At 38.6% G+C, this 22,613-nt stretch overlaps 1 protein-coding gene across 1 annotated transcript; it reads right to left on the bottom strand.

Moving 5' to 3' along the window:
* Nucleotides 1–1,796: 1,796 nt before the first annotated feature.
* On the bottom strand, nucleotides 1,797–3,668 carry LOC149174016 (uncharacterized). Its single transcript, XM_089420716.1, has 6 exons — nucleotides 3,591–3,668; nucleotides 3,409–3,476; nucleotides 3,196–3,309; nucleotides 2,794–2,956; nucleotides 2,063–2,209; nucleotides 1,797–1,955 (listed from the first exon to the last, which is right to left on the bottom strand). The coding sequence occupies exons 1-6, from the start codon at nucleotides 3,666–3,668 to the stop codon at nucleotides 1,797–1,799; spliced, it is 729 nt and encodes a 242-aa protein (XP_089276842.1).
* Between the last annotated feature and the right edge of the window lie 18,945 nt (nucleotides 3,669–22,613).

The raw sequence follows: 22,613 nt of genomic DNA, 5'->3' as shown, positions 1-22,613 counted from the left end.
AACCCGGACCCAAAGGGTTTTGGTAATGAAAATGAATAATATTTCAAATCCACCCAACGCCATTTTTATGGGATTTTTAGTGTTTTTACGTATTTTCAAAATGAAAAGGAAATCTGCGAAGCAAGTGGGATTTCGAGGGGAACAAAGCGGTAAGTGGTTTGGGTCGAGTTCCGCCCGAGCACATACATTGGCCGCCACGTGTCTAGGCCGAGGAGAGAGAAAACCATTCTCATCAGGCAGTTAACCTCGGTACAAAAGGGCTGCCCGAAATGAACCATGACTGTTAGATCTGGATCTCCCAAATCAATGGTGGAGATGTGATATCACTACAAAGGCAGACCCAATAGGAGTTATAAGGTGGATTTATAATATTTCAAATCCGATGAACAGTGTTTTGGAGGATTTTCCGTGTTTTTGCAGCGTTTCTCTGTGTTAATAGAAAATGGTCGTTTCAAGGATTTCAAAGGCCCGATGCACTCATCCGTTGCAGAATAGGTGGCCACCTCCCCTGAAAGCGTTATGCAATGATTATTTAATGCTAGAAGAGGGATTTGAGTGGACAGAGGCCGGGAGACAGAAAACCGGGAAGAGGAAATGAATAGGCAACGCGGATTGGCTTTAAAGCCATAGAAAACAAAAGACAAAAGCAAACAGTATTGAACGCAGTGCAGAGATAGAGCAACAGAGACAGGGAGTCAGTGAGGAGAGTCTGTGTACTCAGAAGAGACTTGGGGGATCCAAGTAAAGCCTTATTGTTTTGTATTTGTTGTGTGAGGCTCAAATTGAGCTCACTGTTGCAAAACTCTGTTCTGAAGACATAATAAAGAGGTCTCCACTGAAGGCTGGACCAATGGATGTAGCCTAGGAGTATTGGGTGAACTCGTTATTAAACTTGTTGTGTTTATGTGTGTTGTCTATTATGCTGCTTTACTGCTTCATTATTTGTGTATTTCACAATCTTATCGATCCATTGCACAAAATAACATAGGAAAATCCATGCACATGAGTCTATAATACCTTAATAATTGTCTTAGATCTCTTTTTAGATCAATAAGATATCTAAAAAGAATTGAGCAAATGGGAGTAGGTAGATGACCTAATGTTATCTTCAATCAAGGCATGAGTGAAAGAAAGAAAACATGGATGAGACAAAACTATACATGGATGCAAAAGTGAAATCTATCCCACAAATAGCAAAGAGCTAAGGAATTTTGTTGTGGAGAGTTGGGTATAAAGAAGAAGTACTACATTGAGAAATTCAACCTTACTTGTGATCTCCAACAAAAAGAGTATATTGGAGCTAGCATTCCATGGAGGGCAAAGATTTTTATTGCTCAATTAAAAACCAACACGCAACTACTCCAACAAAAAGTTAGCATTCCATGGAGGGCAAAGCTCTTTATTGCTCAATTAAAAACCAACACGCAACTACTTACTTTGGTGGAGGGCAACAACTACTTACTTCGGTGGAGGGCAAAGATTCTTATTGCTCAATTAAAAACCAACACACATCAACCTTTTGCACGTGGGGCAGTGGAATCTAAAAAACATTTCATTTTGGAATGTGATGCATTCAAAACATCAAAGAAAGTTATGGTTCAACGACAAAATTGTTGAAAGATTGGATCAGCTTATCATCAATTTAAATAAAAAAATGATTAAATTACAAAAGGCTAAAAACAAAGAATGAATTCTCCCATAAACTATTTATCATTTCTTCATTTTAATTCCTAAACATAAAGCCAAAATAAAACACCAACCGTTAAATCTTACTTGCGAAAAGACCAAAAAATATGTTAGACAGGAATCCGCGTTACAAACACAGAACGATGCCCATCGACATCAAACACATTAAGCGTTACAAACACAGAACGATGCCCATCGACATCAAACACATTAATAAATATGTATGACTCCACCGTCCCTTCATCTCCTCTCGTCTCATATGGTGAGCTCTTCCATAATGCCCTGATATTCAAACAAAAAGCCAAAAGTGTTACCTGAACCTCATCCATTTTCGATAGTTGCAGTGATAAGATCAGGTGAGAGATCGAATGAATACCTGGGAAATAAGAGTTTCAACTTCAGCACGCTTCACCATGTGGATGGAATTACGTGTGAGAGATGCTGCCTGTTCCTCCAGCAAAACGTCCCCAACACTTTTCACAACTCGGACTTTAATGTATGGATCTTTAGGGGCGGCCGTATCCTGGTTTATTAAAACTATACAAAAATCAAAACAATTGCCACCTCAAAGTTGTGTAATTACAGATAAATGTTGGAAATTTGAGGAAAGAGAGAAGTCAAATCATGATTTGGGTTCCTTGGACTCCTGTTAATCAAATTTTCCAAATATTTCACTATTTACAATCAAGATAAAGATGTATTTTGTAAATTTGAAGGAGCAGCAAAGTCAAACAGTTGGATTTGGCTCCTGTTTATCAAAATTTCGAAATATTTCACCATCTACAATAAAATAAAAATGTCTTGGTTATGGTGGATAGTATATTTACTCTTTACAGTGTATAATGATATATAATTAGGTTTTTTTGCAGTTGTTATCCACAGTTTCGTGTTCATTCTGTCAACTATTCAAATCCCAAAGGAGTCGATCATCAAGACAATTAGAATAGAATATAAATAGGAATTAATTAGCTTTCATTCATATTCTATCTAATTGTTATGATGATGGACCCACTTTGGGGTTTGAAACTGTGGATAATATTAATCATGCCCATGCAAAAAACTACCAAAAAAACTTAAAATCTAATATAATTAGGTTGTTAAATTTACCACAGTCAAGTCCATATCTATGTCTTCGAAATAGGATGCTATTGCATCGGAATATCCCTTTAAGAAATCCTTTTCAGAATAGTTGAGATTCTGTTGAACTTCATCTGGAAATACAGGCCCAAGTTTCCATCTCAACCTCTGAATGGTTTGCGCTCGACTATACCTGTAACATCAAAAAACAAGCATAAAAATCTTGGGTTTCCATCTCAAACCTTTGAATTCTCTTTGTATATGTCGAATTCGAGTTCACACAAACGACTCACGTCTCAAAATCTAGAATCCGTTGTATAAAACCTACAGCTTTACAACCTCAATGTGCATCGAATATGGCTCTGTGCTCAACTTTTTTTTCTCTCAAAAACACACAATTTCAAGAAAGCACAGAGCGTTATCAGGCCGTACATGTAAGCCATAAGGCAACGCTTATTGCGAAGGAGAGATGTGTGATGAATAATTGCACCGTAGTGATCTTCATTCTTAGTGGTTTCTATATCCAGCCCTTTCTCCTGAATTTTCCTGTTGCAGAGATTATTTCATATACCATGATCATAAAAAATAATACCCATTTCTGTTACAATGAAACAAAAGTGGTTAGTAATTATGCGAGAGCCATACTCCATACAAGATACCGCTCGCAAGTAATGCTCGTTTGCTTCTTGTAGAACCTGCTCAACGAGATCATTCTGCAAATAATATCAAGTTAATGTACCGTCGAAAAGAGCATATCATAAAATCGCAGAGAATGCAAAAAGAAAACCCACGAACTTAGTGGAAAGAAAACCTAAATTCATATATACATTGAACTGCCCGATTTTCCCATCCTCGGCATTGGGAGCAAAGTCTTGGAATAGCTGAACAGCTTTTCTGCCGTACATGGTGAAAGATCGTATAACATTATAACTTTTCATGCATATTTATATCACCAAAGAAAAGATCTCACTCTCTGGAGCGAGATGTGTTTCATGGAGATTTGATCTTCCCAATATTAGAGGAAGAAGATAAAAAAAAAAAACGAAAAGATTCTTGAATAACTGTCCAACTGGGGATAACATTATAACATTTAAGCATACTTATATCGCAAAAAAATACCTCACTCTTTAAAGCAAGGTGTGTTTCAGCAAAAGTAAATAAAAAATATTAGAAGAAACTTACAAAATAAAAAGAAAGAGGAAAATATTCTTGATATTCTTGAAGAGTTAAATAACTGTCCAACCACTAAACGAAGTTCCCGGAAAATATTGTATACGCATTTTTTTGGAGATGAATGTATACGGTTTAAGAACGGATCTCTCTTAGTATTCCTGGGCTAAAATACCAGGCTTCTCCTTAAAACTAAAACACCAGGCTTAATTTATGGATCCTTAAAAAAATAAAAATAAACAACATAGATAAGCCACAAAGTGGTTAGTATTGTATGCTAATAAACCAGATAGATAATAAGTCATTAGAATCAATACTAACCGGATAGATAAGAGATTTAATTCCCATCGGGCTTAGATTTTATTGGAAAATAAATTTTATTGGGAAAAGTTGAGAGTGAAAACCAGCCATAAGAGACAAAAGCTGTTCCATACGATATCCAACCTGCTACGATGATCCAAAACCCTGATAACGACGCATTACAATGAGTGAAATCATTTTTATCCAATAATAACAATAATTTACAATTAAGTAAATCATTTATTTATTCATTATTAAAATTTGTATAATGTATTTTTTTTTCAAATGGCCATTGACTTGTTTCTACATCGGTTTATGTGGTTGGCCCTAACTCCAAGGGCGTCGAGGAGATTTGACCCCGTGATCTCCCAATTCACATCAGTTTATGTGGTTGGGCCTAACTCCAAGGGTGTCGAGCCCTAACTCCAAGGGCGTCGAGGAGATTTGACCCCGTGATCTCCCAATTCACATTAGTTTATATGGTTGGGCCTAACTCCAAGGGTGTCGAGGAGATTTGACTCCGTGACCTCCCAATTCGGTAATAATCTTGGCAGATCCACCCAAAGGGGTCTACCCATCGGCTTATCTAGTCTAGCCTAACCCCAAGGGCGTCGATGAGATTTGACCCTGTGACCTCCCAATTGGAAAGGTACTTAGCAACAAGAACTCGACCAATTGAGCTATCCCTTGGGGCTATAATGTAACTAACCTATAAAGCCGTCTACATAGTTTATAAACATTTTCTCTTAACATGGGTCAGCATTTAGTCATTGTTTGTAAACACTTTCCCAAAACACAAGTTAGTATTCAATTATTAATTAAAAATGGATCTCTACTAAGAAGGCAACGACATGAAAATGTAAGTATGATATTTCACTCATCTCATTTTCAATATTATTGTTTTGTGTTTTTAACTTTTACTTTTATTTAGTAATTAGGAAGTAGAAGTTGACCTTGGCCGACATAGGCTCGCTAGCCTATGAAGCTATGAACATTTCACCCAAAACTCAGGGTAATGTTCAGTTTGTTAATTCATTAAGACCGTCTCTTTCATTAAGAAGGCCATATAATTTTATTTCGATGTATTTATACATGGAAATATTTTATGTTTCTCCAACATCTTTCTATATATGCCATCTTACATCTCACTCTCTCATTTTTGTTTCTTGGAATAATTGATCTTATCTTCAAAATTTTGGTTCAAAAAGGATATAGAAATGTTTTTTAAATCTTATAAAAGATTGAAATTGGTATTCAAATTAGACGAGGATAAATCCAATTCAATGCTCTTTGGAGGGTTTATGAGAGATTATGCTTTTGTGGTAAACCCTACATTGCCAAATTAGAAGATCCTCAACTCAAGGAACATATTTCCAACGTAAACCACAATCACATCTTGAAACATGCTATTGTTGACCACTCCAAATCCAAACATCTAATCTGCTTTGATCAAACCAAAATTCTGGCCTCAATGACCTTCTATACTTCCCACATTATCCATTAAGCCTTTGAAATTGAGAAACACCAAAATAATTTCAATAAAAAAGATGACTACAAACTCAGTCAATCTTGGAAATCCCTTATCCAATTCTTGGATCACTAATCCTCATGAATATCTCTTCAAACTTCCTTTATCAAATATATCCTCCTAACAATTTATCTCCTTGTCTTTTACTCTTCTAAATCTAAATTCAAAATTTTAATCCAAAAAAAAATTTAGTCCTTTTTTCTTGTCCCTAAAAATTTTGTTCAAAATTTCTTTCTCCTTTATGTTTGCCCCTTTAAACCTATCACTTTATTCTTTATTCTCGATCTCTATTTTTAATTAAAAATTCTTTCTAAGGTTGACTTCCTCTACATATTTTATGGAATACTCTTCAATTTCCTAGGTGTAAAGTTTTTCAATTACTTATATCCAATAAAAAAGGCATGCCTTAGCTTGCCTTAGTTTGCCACTTGAGAAACTAGACCAAGGGAAAATCCATAGTTGTTTAATCATCCAAAAATATGAAATGTCTTGAGAACTTGAAATAAAAAAAGCTATTTCCTTGAGGCCTACAGCCTTCTATAGCAACTATAGATTGAAAACTAAGATACCAGAAAGGAAAGTAAGCAAATGAGAGAAGTACATAAGTTTCCATGCTACCTTAGGGGAGTTTGATCCTTCCATAGCAATCGGTTACTTGTTGCTTCCTCACGAGTATCCTAGATCTGGAAGTAGACCAAAATGAGACTCAACACGCTGTAGTCATTTGTCGATTCCATGTAATGAACGCTGAATTCCATCCAACACTAAGAGTATTTATTCTCAAGCTCTATTTCTATCAACCAAGATCTGTCCTAACAACATCTTGAGGTTCCACATATGTCAAAGGTGTACATATACTAGTTAAACCTTCTTCTGGAATGGCCAACATCTGGAATCCAATCTGAAATTTCACTGACAAACTCAATATTCAAGAGGCGACCTCTCTCCCATGTTATTTCTCTTTCAACATTGCCAATTTATTCTTACACCTGCTAAGGCATGTTGGCCTTGTATCAACTGACTGACGACTCTACTCATTGCTAAGTAGGAGTATTCTCCATTTGTTGTTAGTAAGTTGTACCATGTCAAGCTCGAGCCCTATACTTGGGCATAGTGACAAGAGCAAAGTAGAAAGGGAACCAAAAAGTCTGAGAGGGACACTAAACCAAGGAAGAAATTTCACCTTTTATATGGGCAAGAATTTCGAGAAAATCCAAAAGGAATGTGCACAAAGGACCAAACTATAGGGAAATAAAAGTTGCAAAGGACTAGGCCAAGGCAGATTCTAACTAACCATAGAGAAAAGCAACTAGAAAGGTAGCGGATAGACCTTCTTAGTTTCCTAGATATTCAATCTTTGGAATTCCTCAATGTGCTCCCCAACTAAACCCTTTTGCTTGAGATTTATCAATTGGCTAAAGAAGGTATTACTCTTTGTATCCTCATAATGTGCTATCAATTCTTCAATTAAAATTTTCTAAGTGACAAATGGTTTACGAGAACAAATCCATCAATACCACACAAACTGATTGGGTTCTAAATATAAAGATGAAATGTGTACCTTTTGTGTGTGTTGCACATCATGTAGATAGAAGATCTACTCCATTTGTAGTATACATGTTATCAAATCCTTGTCATCAAACTTGCTCATATCGATCTTTAGAATATGGTTGATCTTCATCCTTGGATTAGATTCTCTAAAATCATTATTCAAATCCCTTTTGTTCTCATTAAGAGTTTCATTGACCACCTTGTCACTATTAGAAAGTCTTTCCTACAACAACTTTGTCAAACCTTCCATGTCGGTTTTTAAACCTTCCATGTCCCTTTTTATTTTTCCTTATAAACCATCCATATTAACATTCATCACTCCAAATTCATTTTTGGTTGCTCTTTGTGAGAGATTTGTTGCACTCGGTCCTGTAACATTGCTATATCATGTTGCATTTCTTCCTCTTCTTCATGTGGCATAGTAGATCTTTCTGGTTGCTTACTAGGTGTATCTATGTTTTGCTGCAAGGGATATTGGAACTAAATAATGATATCTATGCTTCACTACACCCTTTGAATAATTTCAAACTGAATTTTCAAACAAAAAATATGCAAATTTAAAATAAACACACATGTTTCCTCATTTTTTGGGGATTGATATTGAAACTGTTGTATCTATGTAATTTTGGGTCTTCAAGGTCTGAAATTTCATCTTGTGATAGCCCTCTCAGTCTTGTTTCCAATGCCACAAGTAATATTGAAATTGGATTCTTCAAGGCGAAGTTATGTTAAATCTCCCACAATGACCTGATTATGGACTAGTTCAATATAAACAACTTGTACAAAATGCCACGTGTTAATGTTTCAGCCTTCAAACTTGAAAATGATATCCAAGAAACTACAATCTGTGGAATTTCAGACAATGTTTACAAAATTCAATTTTGATGCCTGAAACAAAAGTTATAATGAGTTTCCCCAAGACACCTGTTTGAGACAGAATTCTGGAGCATGTAGAAACCCTAACTTCTTCAGACCATATCTCAGAAAAAAAAAATAAAAAAAAGAACCAAGATCTGAAATTTTTACACAAAGTTCACCACGATTTCGGCTCCACGTGTTTAAAATTTCAATTTCTGAAGGCTCGTAGAAAAAAAGTTATAGTAAAAATTCCAAGATGACCTGTTTGAAGCAATGAAACCCTATAATCCAAAACTCTAATACCAAATGTTATGCAACGAAATCACAAAAGGGTGCAACCTCCTTTTACATCACACAAATCAACAATTCTTGGATGATTCAAATGAAAATACCTCCTTGGTATATATAGGATTCTAAGGGGTCACAATATAACTAAAGCCTACATAAAAATAATAATGTAAGGGCACAACAAATAACAATAGTGAGTTTCTATGGGGCACAACATAACAATAGTGGGCTTCTATGGGGCACAAAAATAACAATATGGGGCTACATTAGTATTATAGGGACCTAACATTGATTGAAAGGGTTTCAAAAATAACTTCACTATCAATCACTAGTATTATTGCCCCTTTTTTAGATACAAATTGGGAGGATCAAAATATTTTCGTAATTCTCACAAGGATGAAGATAAAAGAACTATGATCCTTCATGTGGCCAAATTGATGAGGGTGTCAACTTCTGTCTAAAAATCACCTAATTAATGTGCAATTTAACTAGTAAAATTACAAAAAAACTATTTGCAAGTTACCATTATTTTGATTGTTAATGTGAGCTAATCTTTAGGGATAAATATGCAAACAATGCCACATTCCCCTATAGTAAAAAAACTAGACTAAAACTATGCCACTTCAAAACAAGGAACAATAAAAGCACTCATATTTCTTTACATGAAGAAAATGTAGGTGAGTCTAATAAAAAAAATGAAGTGATTTTCCATAACAATGAATATGAATAGAACTTTGATGAGCGTAAGAATGGCCTAAGCTATTCTTACAACAATTTTCAAATTCTTAGTGGGTTAGACTAAGAAATATGGGAACCCAACCCAAGATTTTATAGCCTTGCAAATAAAAACTTATGCAATCAAAACAAAATAAATCGAATCTACAATGTATATTACAAAAATTAAAATGAATAATGATAACAAGCATCGTCCTTAAGATAAATTTACAAAACAATGAAAATAATTTAATTAAATTGTTGTAGTTGAAATATACAAATCGAATAAAACAAATACAAATGATGAAATTGAAGATATTGTATTTACAATAAAATATCTACAATATTTACAAAGCACTGTAGAAGAAAATAAAAATGAAGCACAAGATAAAATCATATGAAAATTCTCCATTAAGTTCATTCAAAAGAATTGTTTAGACATCTTGAATCAATATCAATAGATATGATTATTTGTGACAAATAGTTCTTTACAAAGGACAACATTTAATAACTAAAGGATTCAAATGCAAATAGTAAAGAAACAAAACAAGGCTCAAGCATCATTGCAACTAGTTCATATATAAACTTCTAGACATTGGTATGGCTACTGCAAAAGTATCAGTGATTAACCATGATAAAGAAGCAACACCACTAAACACTCATCAATGAACAAAATTATAAATAATACCTTCAACAACAAGAGAAGAACTTATTAACCTCGTTCATTGTTGTTTTTTAAAAGAACACATGTTCCACGAGATCTGTTGGAATCAATATATCTAAAACAAAACAGATAAATCTTCTCAAAGCTAAAGAAATAACACTAAATGATACCATTCCATTCTACGAGTTGAAATATGTATGTGAAGAGTTGTTGAAATGATTCCCAAAAATAATTATCCTTTTTCTAATTTTACACTCAACTATATCACTCAACCTTTCTCAAAATCTATCCCAAGACAGAAGGAAAATAAAAATAAAAAGAACGACAATTTCTAAAAAGTAAATGGATGGCTACATCACTAATATGAATGGAGGATCCACTTTCCATTTAGCAATTTTTAATTTAAATTTCAAAATTTATTTTAAATACCATAATGCATGACCCATCACCTTGTAACTCCTACACAAGCATTACTAAAAAATAACACAACCATCAAATGATCGACATCATTTGCGCATCACACACACACACACACACACATATATAGCAAGTGTAGTTATATTAGTTCTTAGTGTCAATTAACCTTGTCTAAAAAAGTGCCACCATATCCATAAAAAAAAAAAAAAAAATAACTGATATAACTGAAAAATAAAATTAAAATTGATCAACTAACTGCCACTGAAATATCAGAATCTGTAAGCAAACTGTGTTGAATTATAGTGAATCTCAGTAAAGGGATATTTTTCTAAAGGTGTTGGTCGACTTTTTGTAGTCCAAGTTGAGATGTTTGTGCTCAAACTCTCCTCCCTTTCTTTATCTTTTCCTTTGTTTGTGCAATTGTAGAGGTATGGCCAAGACTAACATTTTCTTGGTTGTCAGATTTGTTATAGACATTTTTGGGCCCTACAACCCCAAGCATGAAATGTCCATAAACCAAGGGCTCCTAAGTCCCTAAAAGTGTTGTTCTAACCCTTAAAGGAACAAGGTCAACAAATTACAGCTTCTCCCAGAAGTTCTCCATGAAAAACTGCTCAAAATTGGTCAAAACAGGATCATTTCAGCTGCTCCACTGGCCAAGTGCGTTGCATCTCACCCAAATACACTGTGTGGGTGCATTGCATTTCAAAAATCCCTTCTATGGGGTGCGATGGGCGAGAAATGACAAATGGCAGTGTCATTCCGCGAGGTGGAGAGGCAATGGAAGCTTCCAGAAACTTCTCCTGTGACACTTGCCTCTCTGAATTCGACCAAGGATGAGTAAGAGATCATCAATCTCCAAGTGGAAGCAAGAACTATCAGAGGGAAGACACTAATCAAATCATAAGCTGACTCATCTCCATTACAGATATCTATATATGGATCCCTCATCCCAGAGATCCAGAGGCTGGAATTTTGCATATTGTAAGGAATTGCTGTTGGTTTCTTGAGACAAACATCAGATTGTTGGGTGATCTAAGCTTTGTATGAGGTGAAGAGGAGCTTCTTTGCTAAGAGGTTGATGCTGGGTCAGAACAACTGGTTGTAACTCCTCTTGGCTCTTTCTTGTTTATCAATAAAAGTTATTCAAGTTTTCCTCCATGCTCTTGTGTCATTGATATTTGCTGCATTTTTATGGTCAATTTACATCTGATCCTAGATTGTTTATGATTATAGATCCATGTCTTTGTATAGTGCTATGCTACTATGATCTTGCAGGTACTTTGTGAAGCTGGGCGTTCAAGAGAACAAGTTGTGAAAGACTATCAAGGAAGAGAAGAATCAAACCAGGAGATTAGCGCAAGACAGAGGTTGGTCTTTCTGTTCCTCTCTATCTATAATTCATAAAGGAAAAATGAAAGTAGCTTTACTCTGTTTGTTTCTAAGGCAGCTGTCACACCTTAGTGGGATAGAGCAGTTCTATATAGACACTTTTCCCTGTAACAAAATGGCGACTCCATTGGGGAAGAATTAGTTAGTTAGTTTATCTTTCTTGTTGTCTATTTCATAAACTTACAGGTAGCATTTGAACTACATTTGCCATAGCAAATGCAAAGTAGGTAAATGCTACCTCAGTCCATCTACGGGACCTGTTTATGATTTAAACAACTGATTCACAAACTCTCTGATTGCCCTTGTGATAGCTCTTAGATCCTCCTTAGATCTACCCCTGATTGTTGCATTACTGATTACCTTTTGCTCGGCCAAAACCCATGAACTGAACTGCAAACTGTGACCCGGAACCCAAACAGAGTCTCGTTTCTGGCCCAGCGTAGGTACTGTTCAGAGAATCTAAACTTCAGCGCACTTCCCGAGTGGAGAAGGTGCGCTGCATTTCAAATTCTCTGTGTTACAGGTGCGCTGATCAGACTAGGCTTTGTGCAGTTTTGGTTTCTGTGATTCATTCTTTCCAGTTCTATTCCTGAATTTTGCTGCCTGTGATCAGTATATGTCTGTTTGAAACCCCTTTTCCTTGCTGTTATTCCGCCTCCTTTGTACAAAAGAACTGTAAATGTTTTTGTGTGTTTGTTGAGTCATTTTCAGTTCTCCTTTGCAAAAGTAGCGTAATCGTACTATCGTCCTTTGATTTGAAACTGTCGCAAGTGTCGATTTCAATTGTAGGAAAGAGTTTGATTGCTGTTGATGGTCGATTATCCTGTTACTATTATTTTTGGGTCTGAATTTGTAATTTTCTAGTGTCAAGAACAAGTATTCATTTCAAAATCGTAAGGTGTTGTGATCGTCTCCATTTTTGATTTCGAAAAGAAACTTGTTGGTATTTGTTGCTTGAAAAGAAATTCAGATTTGTGCATCAACTTTCTTTTCAGCATTCATATACTAAGAAAGTTGAAAACAAATACATGCATGTGCATTTGCATATAGACACTCTGATTGGCTTGATTTAGGAAAGTGCATTTAGAGTGTGCTCTTTGCTCTTTGTGAAAAAATTATGTCTTTCTTTCCTTAGTAGCTAGGATTTTCATTACATAAAAAGAAGATAAAAGATTGTTTATCATCTTAGATTGCATTTTAGGAATTACATCTACATCTCGCGGTGAACCTGAAAGGCAAACTTCATAAACAAGATCAACTATAAAATAAATTCAATGAATCTAACAATGCTTTGGAACTTAACGCACAACATTTAGAAGTCTAGGCTAGAGACATATTCCGGCATTGTAAAGCCTGGTAACTGTTGTTCTCACTGATGGTTGGGTGATTCCTCCACTTTGAGACGATAAGTGCCAGTACGGACTTGTGCTCCCACGTACCGTCGAGTATATTTTGGGAGACCCCAATAGGCTTAATCCTTTATCCATAGGAAGTCGTGTCTGCTGCCCTATCGATCGCAATGCACTGAACACAGCATTCGGGAAGATTGACTACCGTACCGTAAAAAGTATTCTGCAGTTTTGCGATTGGTTTGGTAATCCCTCTACCTAGATTTCCATAGCAGTCCCTTTCATTCCTTTTTAGACTCTTTAACAGAAAAGGTCCATCTGAGCACTTGTCACTTCAGGCTCATTAAAAATCAAAGGAGACTAGAGTCATCTTTTGTTTTTTCTCGACTCTTAAAAATTGAAAAAACAAGTTGTGTCAAAGCGTCTAAAATTCATTTAATTCGGAAACATACTTCCCCTTTATTTTATTTGATCGAGTAATCTGCAATCGTGGAAGAAATTCAATTGAAACACCGTCGTTCGCGGAGGCTTACGAGTCAACCGTCTTTGTCTCCGGAATCGAAGCTAGTACGGACAAAGCGAACTCGTTTAACCGGTTCCAAATCTCCTGTTAAAGTTAGAACAAGTGTTCCAACAACATCAGAGACTCCAGTTACTCCAAACATTTCTGGAATCCCTGCCTCTACAGAAGAAGTTCAGCAACCACAGAAGGACAATAGTATTGATCCTAGTCTGAGAGTAAACACTTGTGTTACCGAACCAGTTCCATTTACAACCGGTTCGGAGAGTCTTGCTCCTCAAACATCTGTCGCTGCCGATTCCATACCTTCTTCGGCACCAGAAATATTCTACGGACCTGACGGTCTACCCCTTCCACCTGGTTTGATTGCCATAGAAGAGATTGTGGAAGATCCTCCAACTAGTACTCCATCGCAATTTGGAGTTGGGATCACTCTGTATCCTTCTTCATCAAAAGTTAGCCTACCGCCAGCGGAAGCTCCTGTAGAATCGCTAGGTAATCTTTTGGATAGACTAGAAATGTCTGAACAACCATCAACATCTAGGACTGTGTCGTCTGACACAGCGACGACAGAACTCCCTGCTATCACTCCAACAATGTTCGCCGGTATACCATCTGTCCCAACTAGCTCTCAACCGCTAGAAGGAGCCCACTCAGGGGCCATTTCGATAGTATGGTCTGTTCCTGTTTGTTCATCTGGAATAATATCCGGAAACTCTTATGTTGAGTCTCAACAAATTGATCCGTTTGGAGGTCAATTTGGGCAGTCCGGCCCTCAAGGGCAAACCATTCCCTTGAGTTCTAGATTACCACCGTATGGGGGGCAGTATGCCCTTTCATTATCCCCTCCGGGAGGACAACCATACGGGAGTTCACAACAAAATTCGGGTTATGTTGGAATTACTTCTGGCGGTTGGGTACCAATACTACCTCAACAACCAAGAGTTGTATACTCGATGCAATAATGCTTACCTACGTCAAATATACCAACTACGCCAGCTATTGTGACGGTGTCGCAAGTTCAAGCGCTACCTATTGTATGCCAACCTCAGGTTTCTCAGGTTGTAATGCAACAGCCCCTTGACCCTGCGAATCAACCACAATCGCCGACTGGTAGAATGACACAGATTCAGATGGGTACAATTACCCCCCATCTTGGTCAAACTGTTAGTATCGGGCAACAACACATGGCTTCACAACCATGGCTAGTACAATACCAACAACCGCAATTCCAACAAGTATACCAAGGTTCTGAGCAACAAATCTTTGCAAATAGTGGACAGCCGTATATTCAAAACAGTCAAAATCAACCATTTTACAATGGTCATGCCCACCAACCTTACCAAAGTTACCAGCATCAAATGCATTATGCCAGTATGCAAAGACCAACTGCTCAGGCAATCCCATCTTATCCTGGGTATGCTTCACCTAACCTGAATCAGCAGTTACCCTTTGTGGCAACTTTAGAGTTACCTGATTTAAATCGGTTAACAAACGATCCAATCACTTACGCCCCTTGGTGGCCAGTGATTCCGCATAAACTTCCATCAGATATTCCTAAATTTAATGGAAATCCGGGCGAAGATCCATCGAATCATGTGATGACCTTTCATCTGTGGTGTTCATCAAACACCCTAAATGATGATTCGATAAGGCTTCGCCTTTTTCAGAGGACATTAACTGGTCCGGCGGCAAAATGGTATATCGAATTTCCTAGAGCTTCATTCGACAACTTCAGTACCCTAGCCACAACCTTTTTAACCCATTTTCAATTACTGATAAGGTACGAAACGGGAACGGAACTCCTTACCAACTTCAAACAGACAATGGCCACTCACCTATCTGATCATATACATGAGTGGCGACGTCGTCGTAGAATGGTAAAAACGTATGTTCCCTATCAGCTCTTAGTTGAATGGTTTATCAAGTCATTACTACCTTCCATCACGGAAGATGTGGCAAAGGGGGGGGTCGTAACAGAAGAGCAAGTTATTGCTCGTGCGCAATATTTGGACTTGATTTACACTCAGTCCAGCATGCTCTACGATAAAATACCTGACGCCCCTAGACCAGAATTCTCAGTTCCTCCTCCTCCTAAATAAAACAATGACTCTCATGCCGGCGATGGCATGATTGGCGCAACAGACACGAAATCGACAAAGGCTACATCCAAAAAGGCCCGTAAGATTTCAGGTCAAAATGCAAAAGATGAACTTCTTGCCTCGGAAGTAAATGTCATATCGACAGATAAAGGCAAAGAAACCAAACAACCAAGGGGCAAGAAGAAAGGCAAAGGGAAGAAGAAGAAACAGGAAGAATCATCACCTGAAAAATATTCTGCAAACCCTCCTGGAGATAGGAAACCAAAAAATCCATGCTTTATATGCGATGAGGATCATTGGACCGCAAATTGTCCACACAGAGCTAAGCTTAAAAAATTCTTCAAGAATTCAAAAACCTCCGCAGTGTTAATTGATCCGTTTCCAAATCCAGGAACAAATCTGGTTGAGAGTGGAAATGCTTCCCCGTCTCAAGTGCTAATGTTGTCGGTTTCAAAACAGCAAAACGATGCTTTGATATCGATGAGGAACAAAGATCATGGGAATCCACAGCTGTCGAACAATAAGGATAAAGATCAACCTAGTAGTTCGACAACAACTTCGACGGAAGTTGCGCCGCCCATCATTCCTGAATTGACAATAAAACTGCCAAAGGGAGTAGTACACAAGTTGACGTTTAATCCCCACGCTAGAGCGGCACAACATTATAATATAGTGGAAGATTTGGCCCAATCGCCATCCACTATGTCGACTCTTGAAGTACTACAAAATTGCCCATCCCAAAAGCAAGCTTTATTATCAGCCATTGGTGGGGTAGACCCAAAGGATTCCAATCTTGTATCCTTCGACCATAAAGGATACGATCCTCAATTACCAGCTCAACTAGCTTTCCTTGTTCAAGTGAAATCCCTCAACAAAATTGTTCATCGAACAATTATTGATGAGGGGGCATCTACATGCATTATGTCGATGAGTTGCTGGAAAACTTTAGGATCTCCAACCTTGTCGCGATCTTCGACGACATTAATAGCATTCGACGGAAGAACATATACCCCATATGGTATTATAAGTAACTTAAAGGTTGAATTAGGAGGGAAAACAGTAGAAATAGATGTTGAAGTAATCGATGGAGATCTCGATTACAACATCCTACTAGGAAGACCATGGATATATGCTATGGCTGCCGTTGTTTCGACCTATTTTAGGAAGATTGCATTTCCCTTCCAAGGAGGGATTACAATCGTCGATCAACAAAACTTCCTCCCCAATGGTTCTCAAGTTACAGGAAGCATCCCTATGATCCATGGAAGCCCCCATTCGCTTCAAAATATCGGAGTAGGCCTACTAAAAGATCCTATATTAATGGGAACTTTCGCCCTTCCACCTCCAATCAATCTGGCGGAAGTAGCGTCGGTAGGAACCTGCAATATGATATCTTCCAAAAAGATATCAGAAAACGATATCATGGATCATGCAATGGTTTTGCCTCCAAGCCCAACGGAAATATTGTAGCAATCAATGTTCCTAGCCTGGATGGCAAACCCAAATCAACGCTCATCAAGCGTTTGGATAGATAGGTCTAAGGAATATGGTACCCCTTCAGATCCTTGGTCGCGAGTGCATGTCACCGACGAAGGAATTGTCCAATCAATGGTAGTTGAAGGGGCACCATGGGATGATTCCCACCATCGTTCCCTTCTTCCGGATTGTGGAGAAGATACCCCTGATGACCTTTATCATCCTTCAGTTTTTGATTTTCTATCAAATACTGTAAACACGGTGGATTCCGAGCGAAACTTGTCCAACATTGAAGAGACTATCGCCATAAATATCTCGACCAAAACAGATGTTGTAGAGAATATTTATGTTGGCAAATGTTGTTCTCCTTCAGAACTGGAAATATATGACGCTCTTTTTCGCGAATTCAGAGATGTCTTTGCTTGGTCATATAGTGAAATGCCAGGCATTGACTCGAGTATCGTTGAACACGAAATTAAGATGTATCCAGATGTCAAACCAGTACGACAACGGCTACGGTAGGTGCACCCCAAGAAAGCCGCTACCATTAAGGCAGAAGTTGAGAAACTTTTCCATGCTGGTTTCATTTACCCGGTTCCTCTAACCGATTGGGTATCGAATATTGTCCCTGTTATGAAAAAACAAGGAACAATTAGAGTGTGCGTCGATTATAGGGATGTAAATTAAGCTTGTCCAAAAGACAACTACCCTACACCCTTCATCGACCAGATAATTGATGAATGAGCCGGATGCGAAATCTTTTCATTCATGGATGGATTCTCCGGGTATAATCAAATAAATATCCGCCCACAGGACCAGTCAAAGACTGCATTTATTTGTCCATGGGGCACATTCGCATATCGAAAATTACCCTTTGGTTTAAAGAATGCAGGGGTGACGTTTCAGAGGGCAATGAATTATACCTTCCATGACATCAAAAACATCATTCAACCATACCTCGACGACCTTCCGGCTCATTCGCGAAAGCGGACTGATCACCCGCAGCATTTAAGAGTGATATTTCTACGTTGTCGACACTATAAGATACGACTCAATCCACACAAATGTGTATTTTGCGTCAGTTCTGGTCATTTGCTTGGCTTTGTAGTCTCAAAGGACAGGATTCGTCTCGACCCATGTAAGGTCCAGGCAATCATAAATTTGCCTCCACCTTCGAATTTGCTTTAGATTCAGAAACTCCAAGGGAAAGCAAACTTTCTGAGGAGGTTCATTCCAAATTACGCCAAACTTGCTAAAGGTTATACGCGTCTTTTGTCTGGGATCATGTTGCGCAAGCTTCCTTTGATGCTTTAAAAGAATCCCTAATGAAATCATCATTAATGTACGCTCCTGATTATCAAAAAGATTTTAACCTGTATCTGGCTGCAGCAGATACGACCATTGCAATGGTTTTAGTTCAAGAAGTCAACGGAATCGAACATCCTATATATTATTTACGTAAAAACTTAAATGATACAGAAAGTAAATATTCTTATGTTGAAAAGCTAGCGCTCGCAGGTGTTCAAGCGATACAGAAATTTCGACACTATGTCCTCTTTCGAAAAAATACCATTCTGTCAGATTGCAACCCCATGACTTATATATTGTCGCGACAGTTGCTGGGGGGCAAATATTCAAAATGGATAGCAATCCTACAAGAGTTTGATCTGGAATTTGTAAAATCCAAGTCAAAGAAAGCTCTGGTTTTCGCAGAATTATTATGCGATCTCCCATCGTCGTCCAACGATGAAACATCCGAAGAAACAATCGTGGACGAAAGTTTGTTTCTGATATCTTCAAGCAATGAGTGGTATGGAGATATAATAATTTATCTCCAAACCCAAAAATATAGGCCAAACACCTCCCACTCCGAACAAAAACGTATTCGATACCAAGCAAAAGACTACATGATCGTCGATGATACACTTTACCGTCGCAGTATCGATACAGTTCTGAGAAGGTGCCTCACGCATGAGGAGGCCGAAAAAGTCCTGAATGATTGTCATTCAGGCGCGTGTGGGGGGCATCAATCCGGTTATGCTACAGCGCAAAAAATCTTACGAGCAGGATACTTCTGGCCAACAATGTTTAAAGATTGCATAAACGCAGTCAGAAGTTGCCATGCTTGTCAAATTTTCGATAGCAAAACCAGAAGACCACCCGCACCTCTGCAGCCAATAGTTGTTGTCGGGCCATTCGCCAAATGGGGCATCGATTTCATGACATGTAACCCCACCTCGACCGGGGGGCATGGGTATATCATAGTCGCAGTTGACTATTTTACCAAATGGGCCGAGGCGATGCCTACATTAGATAATACTGGTGAAACAGCTGCCCTCTTCTTTTTCAATCATGTAGTCGCCAGATTCGGCATACCACAAGCTATAGTCACAGATCATGGATCGCATTTTCACAATCACATGATGGTCGAATTAGCTGCCAAACTAGGGTTGTCTCACGACAGCTCTACTCCATATTATCCGCAAGCCAACGGACAAGTTGAAGCAATCAACAAGGTCTTGAAACGCATGCTGCAAAGGATGATTGGAGTTCACAAAAGAAGATGGCACCTAATCCTGTACTCAGCTTTGTGGGCTTACCGAACATCGGTAAGGAATGCAATCGGGTTTACACCTTTCCAACTGGTATATGGCCTGGAAGCAGTCTTACCAATCCAGTGCAAAATCTCGTCTCTCAAACTCGCAATTGATCTCCTCCCCGGAACTTCAAAAGAAGAAGCTCGTTTTTTGGAACTAATCCAATTGGATGAAACCCGTCGTGATGCCGCTTTGGCTAACAAAGCCCATAAGAAACGAGTCAAAGCGCAGTTTGACAAAAATGTCAAACCCCGTGTCTTCTCAGAAGGTGACTTGGTCTTACTTTACGACCAAGAATCCGATAAATTGGGAGCAGGTAAATTTAATTCTTTACGAATGGGCCCCTATATTGTTAAGCGGGTGTTAGCAAAAGGAGCCTACGAGTTAATGGATTATGACGGAATTCCACTGGCGCAACCTCGTAACGGGTTGTACCTCAAGCGTTACTATGCGTAATGGTAACCTGTATGCTTTTGTTATGTTTTTGTTTTCGCTAAAGTGTTTATTTTGGTCAAGTAATCCACTTTTTACATTTGTTGCAGATGTCAAACCTATTGGAGTCATGTGTTGGATATGCTGACGGAGCGAGTCGTAGTTCGCGGAACCTATCTTCCGCGGCCTGGGCCATTTTTGATCCAAGCGGCGAGTTAGTAAGTTTCAGAGGGGTATGTATTGGTCGATCAACGAATAACATCGCTGAATATAGCACGTTGATAGAACTTCTCTCTGATGCCATCACACATGGTATACGCCGACTAATTGTCAGGCTAGACTCACAACTCGTCATACTACAACTCACTGGTATCTATTCTGTCCGAAATCCAGCTATTTATCGCATGTTCCTAAGGGTTAAGATTTTGGAAAGACAATTTGATTTTATTCAATATCAACATATTTCCAGAAACTTAAACACATTAACTGACTCATTGGCAAATTATGTGTTAGATAGACATTTGCAACATTTATAAAAAGAAGCATACCATCAATGTTTGCATTTGGATCATGTAACTTAACCAAAATAAAACTCCGAAAATCAAAAATATATATAACTGTTTATGGTTTACACATAATGTTCTGTAACCAAGACAAAATTGGTCAAATGACCAAAAAACTCAAAAATGCTAGGGGGCACCCTAGTCTAATGATGCTCGTGATAGCAAGTCACAGCCTGTGCGATCATGCGTAAGAGACGAGTCCATCGTCTTGGCACACCAGTAGTATGTCGCTGCAACCTCAAGGGTAGCTCATCAGTCCTCACATCTGGAATACCAAGAGTGAGGCCCTCAACCTGCTCCTGTAATGCTGTGAGAGTCTCGGCCACATCGAGGTCACGAAGGATAGCCCTTCCAACAGCCTCTCCTGCTGGGGCGGCAGCTGGCACTCTCAGGCGTGCTACTGGCCGAACAGGACCAACATCTACATGAACACATGAGTTTGATTAAAGTCTTGACAGAATAAAGCACAAGGACATTATAAATGAAAAACGATAAACAAGAATATGGTCAAAGAATTTACCAATGGCGCCCCACTGTTCGCCATCCGGCAGTACTAAATCTGGATCACCCCAGAAGTCCATGCCAGCATATGGATACTCGGAATAAACCATCTCCTGATGATCAAACCACCTGAAGAAGGTATCAGAAAATGAAATCTGAGACTGACCAGCGTGCCTAGACATATGGTCAACCCATCTCTGCATACGTGGTTCAGTAGGTGAAGGTAAATCGAGTGCAATATACTGCGGCTGCATCAGTGGTATCTTCTCCAAGGCAAAGGCGATCAAAATAGAACCATACCCAAAGTTCTTCAACCTCCCGCTCTTTACCTTGGTCAACTGTTCTTTCATCACAAGAAGTACTGTGTCGCACCAGTTGAACACCTTCGGTTGGAGGCATTCCAAGGCATACTGCATATAAGATCGGTTGGCTACATGAAGAGCCGCACCACCAGCCATCCTACCAAAAGTAAACAGAATAGTCCTGAGAGACCTGTCAGTGACATCATGGATGATGATCTTGCCGTCTTTACTCGGCTGAGATCCCTCTCTGCAATACCGGCGAACATAATCTCTCACAGATTCACCTCCTCGGGCCGAACCTAATAAAGAGATGGGAGCACCCCGCCTCCACAAGCCAATCAAGAAATAGATGTCTACTACAGTCAAGGGGATGGATTTGCCCCTGATCTAGAAAACCTGGTTGGTAGAATCCCAAGCATCGAGCAAATACTGCAGTAAGTTGATCTGTTGTCTCATGCTAGAAATGCGAAAAAACTTCAGCAAGCCACAGTTTCGCAGTGCGTTTACTGTAACCAGATCATGTAGGGCAAGCATGTCCTCTTCTTCATGCTCACGTTCTCGCCATGTAATAGTCATCTTACTCCAAAGATCTCTGAAAAACAAACAAGAGAAGAGTTAGATCCTGATTTTGGTAAGAAACAGGCAAAATTTCCATCAAAAACTGTGCATAAAATTCCTTCTCTGCGCCCATCGCACCTACAGTAGTGCTCTAGGTGCGTTGCATGTCAGATGGCCAGTGAACAGGCCAACATCCAACGCACCTTTCGATACACAGAGGGTGCGCTGAAGGCAGAACGAGTTTTTCAAACCCTAGAGGCTCAGAAAAACCAGGAATCAAGCTCAGAATGCAAAATGGAAAGCATGAAATGAAAGAGCTCAAGTTTAGCTCCTACCTGGTCCAGACGGCGCCGAGAATCGTCCACAGAATCTCCCGAAATCAGCTGATGAAAATCAAAGGGGGAAAGCACCTCCAAAGCTCCAACAAACCAAAGTTCAAATGAAATGGTAAAATGAGAGGTAAAAACACTTTTTCATTACTTTTTACGTAGTTCAAAGTAAAATATTAGTGTTCTAACTCGTTTTTCAAGCATATATTGTTCATTTCTGACTAGTTTGATGAAGCATT

The sequence above is a fragment of the Pinus tabuliformis genome, chromosome 4_1 (genome assembly GCF_031772625.1).
Source record: "Pinus tabuliformis cultivar Carrire ecotype Pingquan chromosome 4_1, CPIR1, whole genome shotgun sequence".
Classification (NCBI taxonomy): Eukaryota; Viridiplantae; Streptophyta; class Pinopsida; order Pinales; family Pinaceae; genus Pinus; species Pinus tabuliformis.
This window is presented reverse-complemented; position numbering and strand designations above follow the sequence as displayed.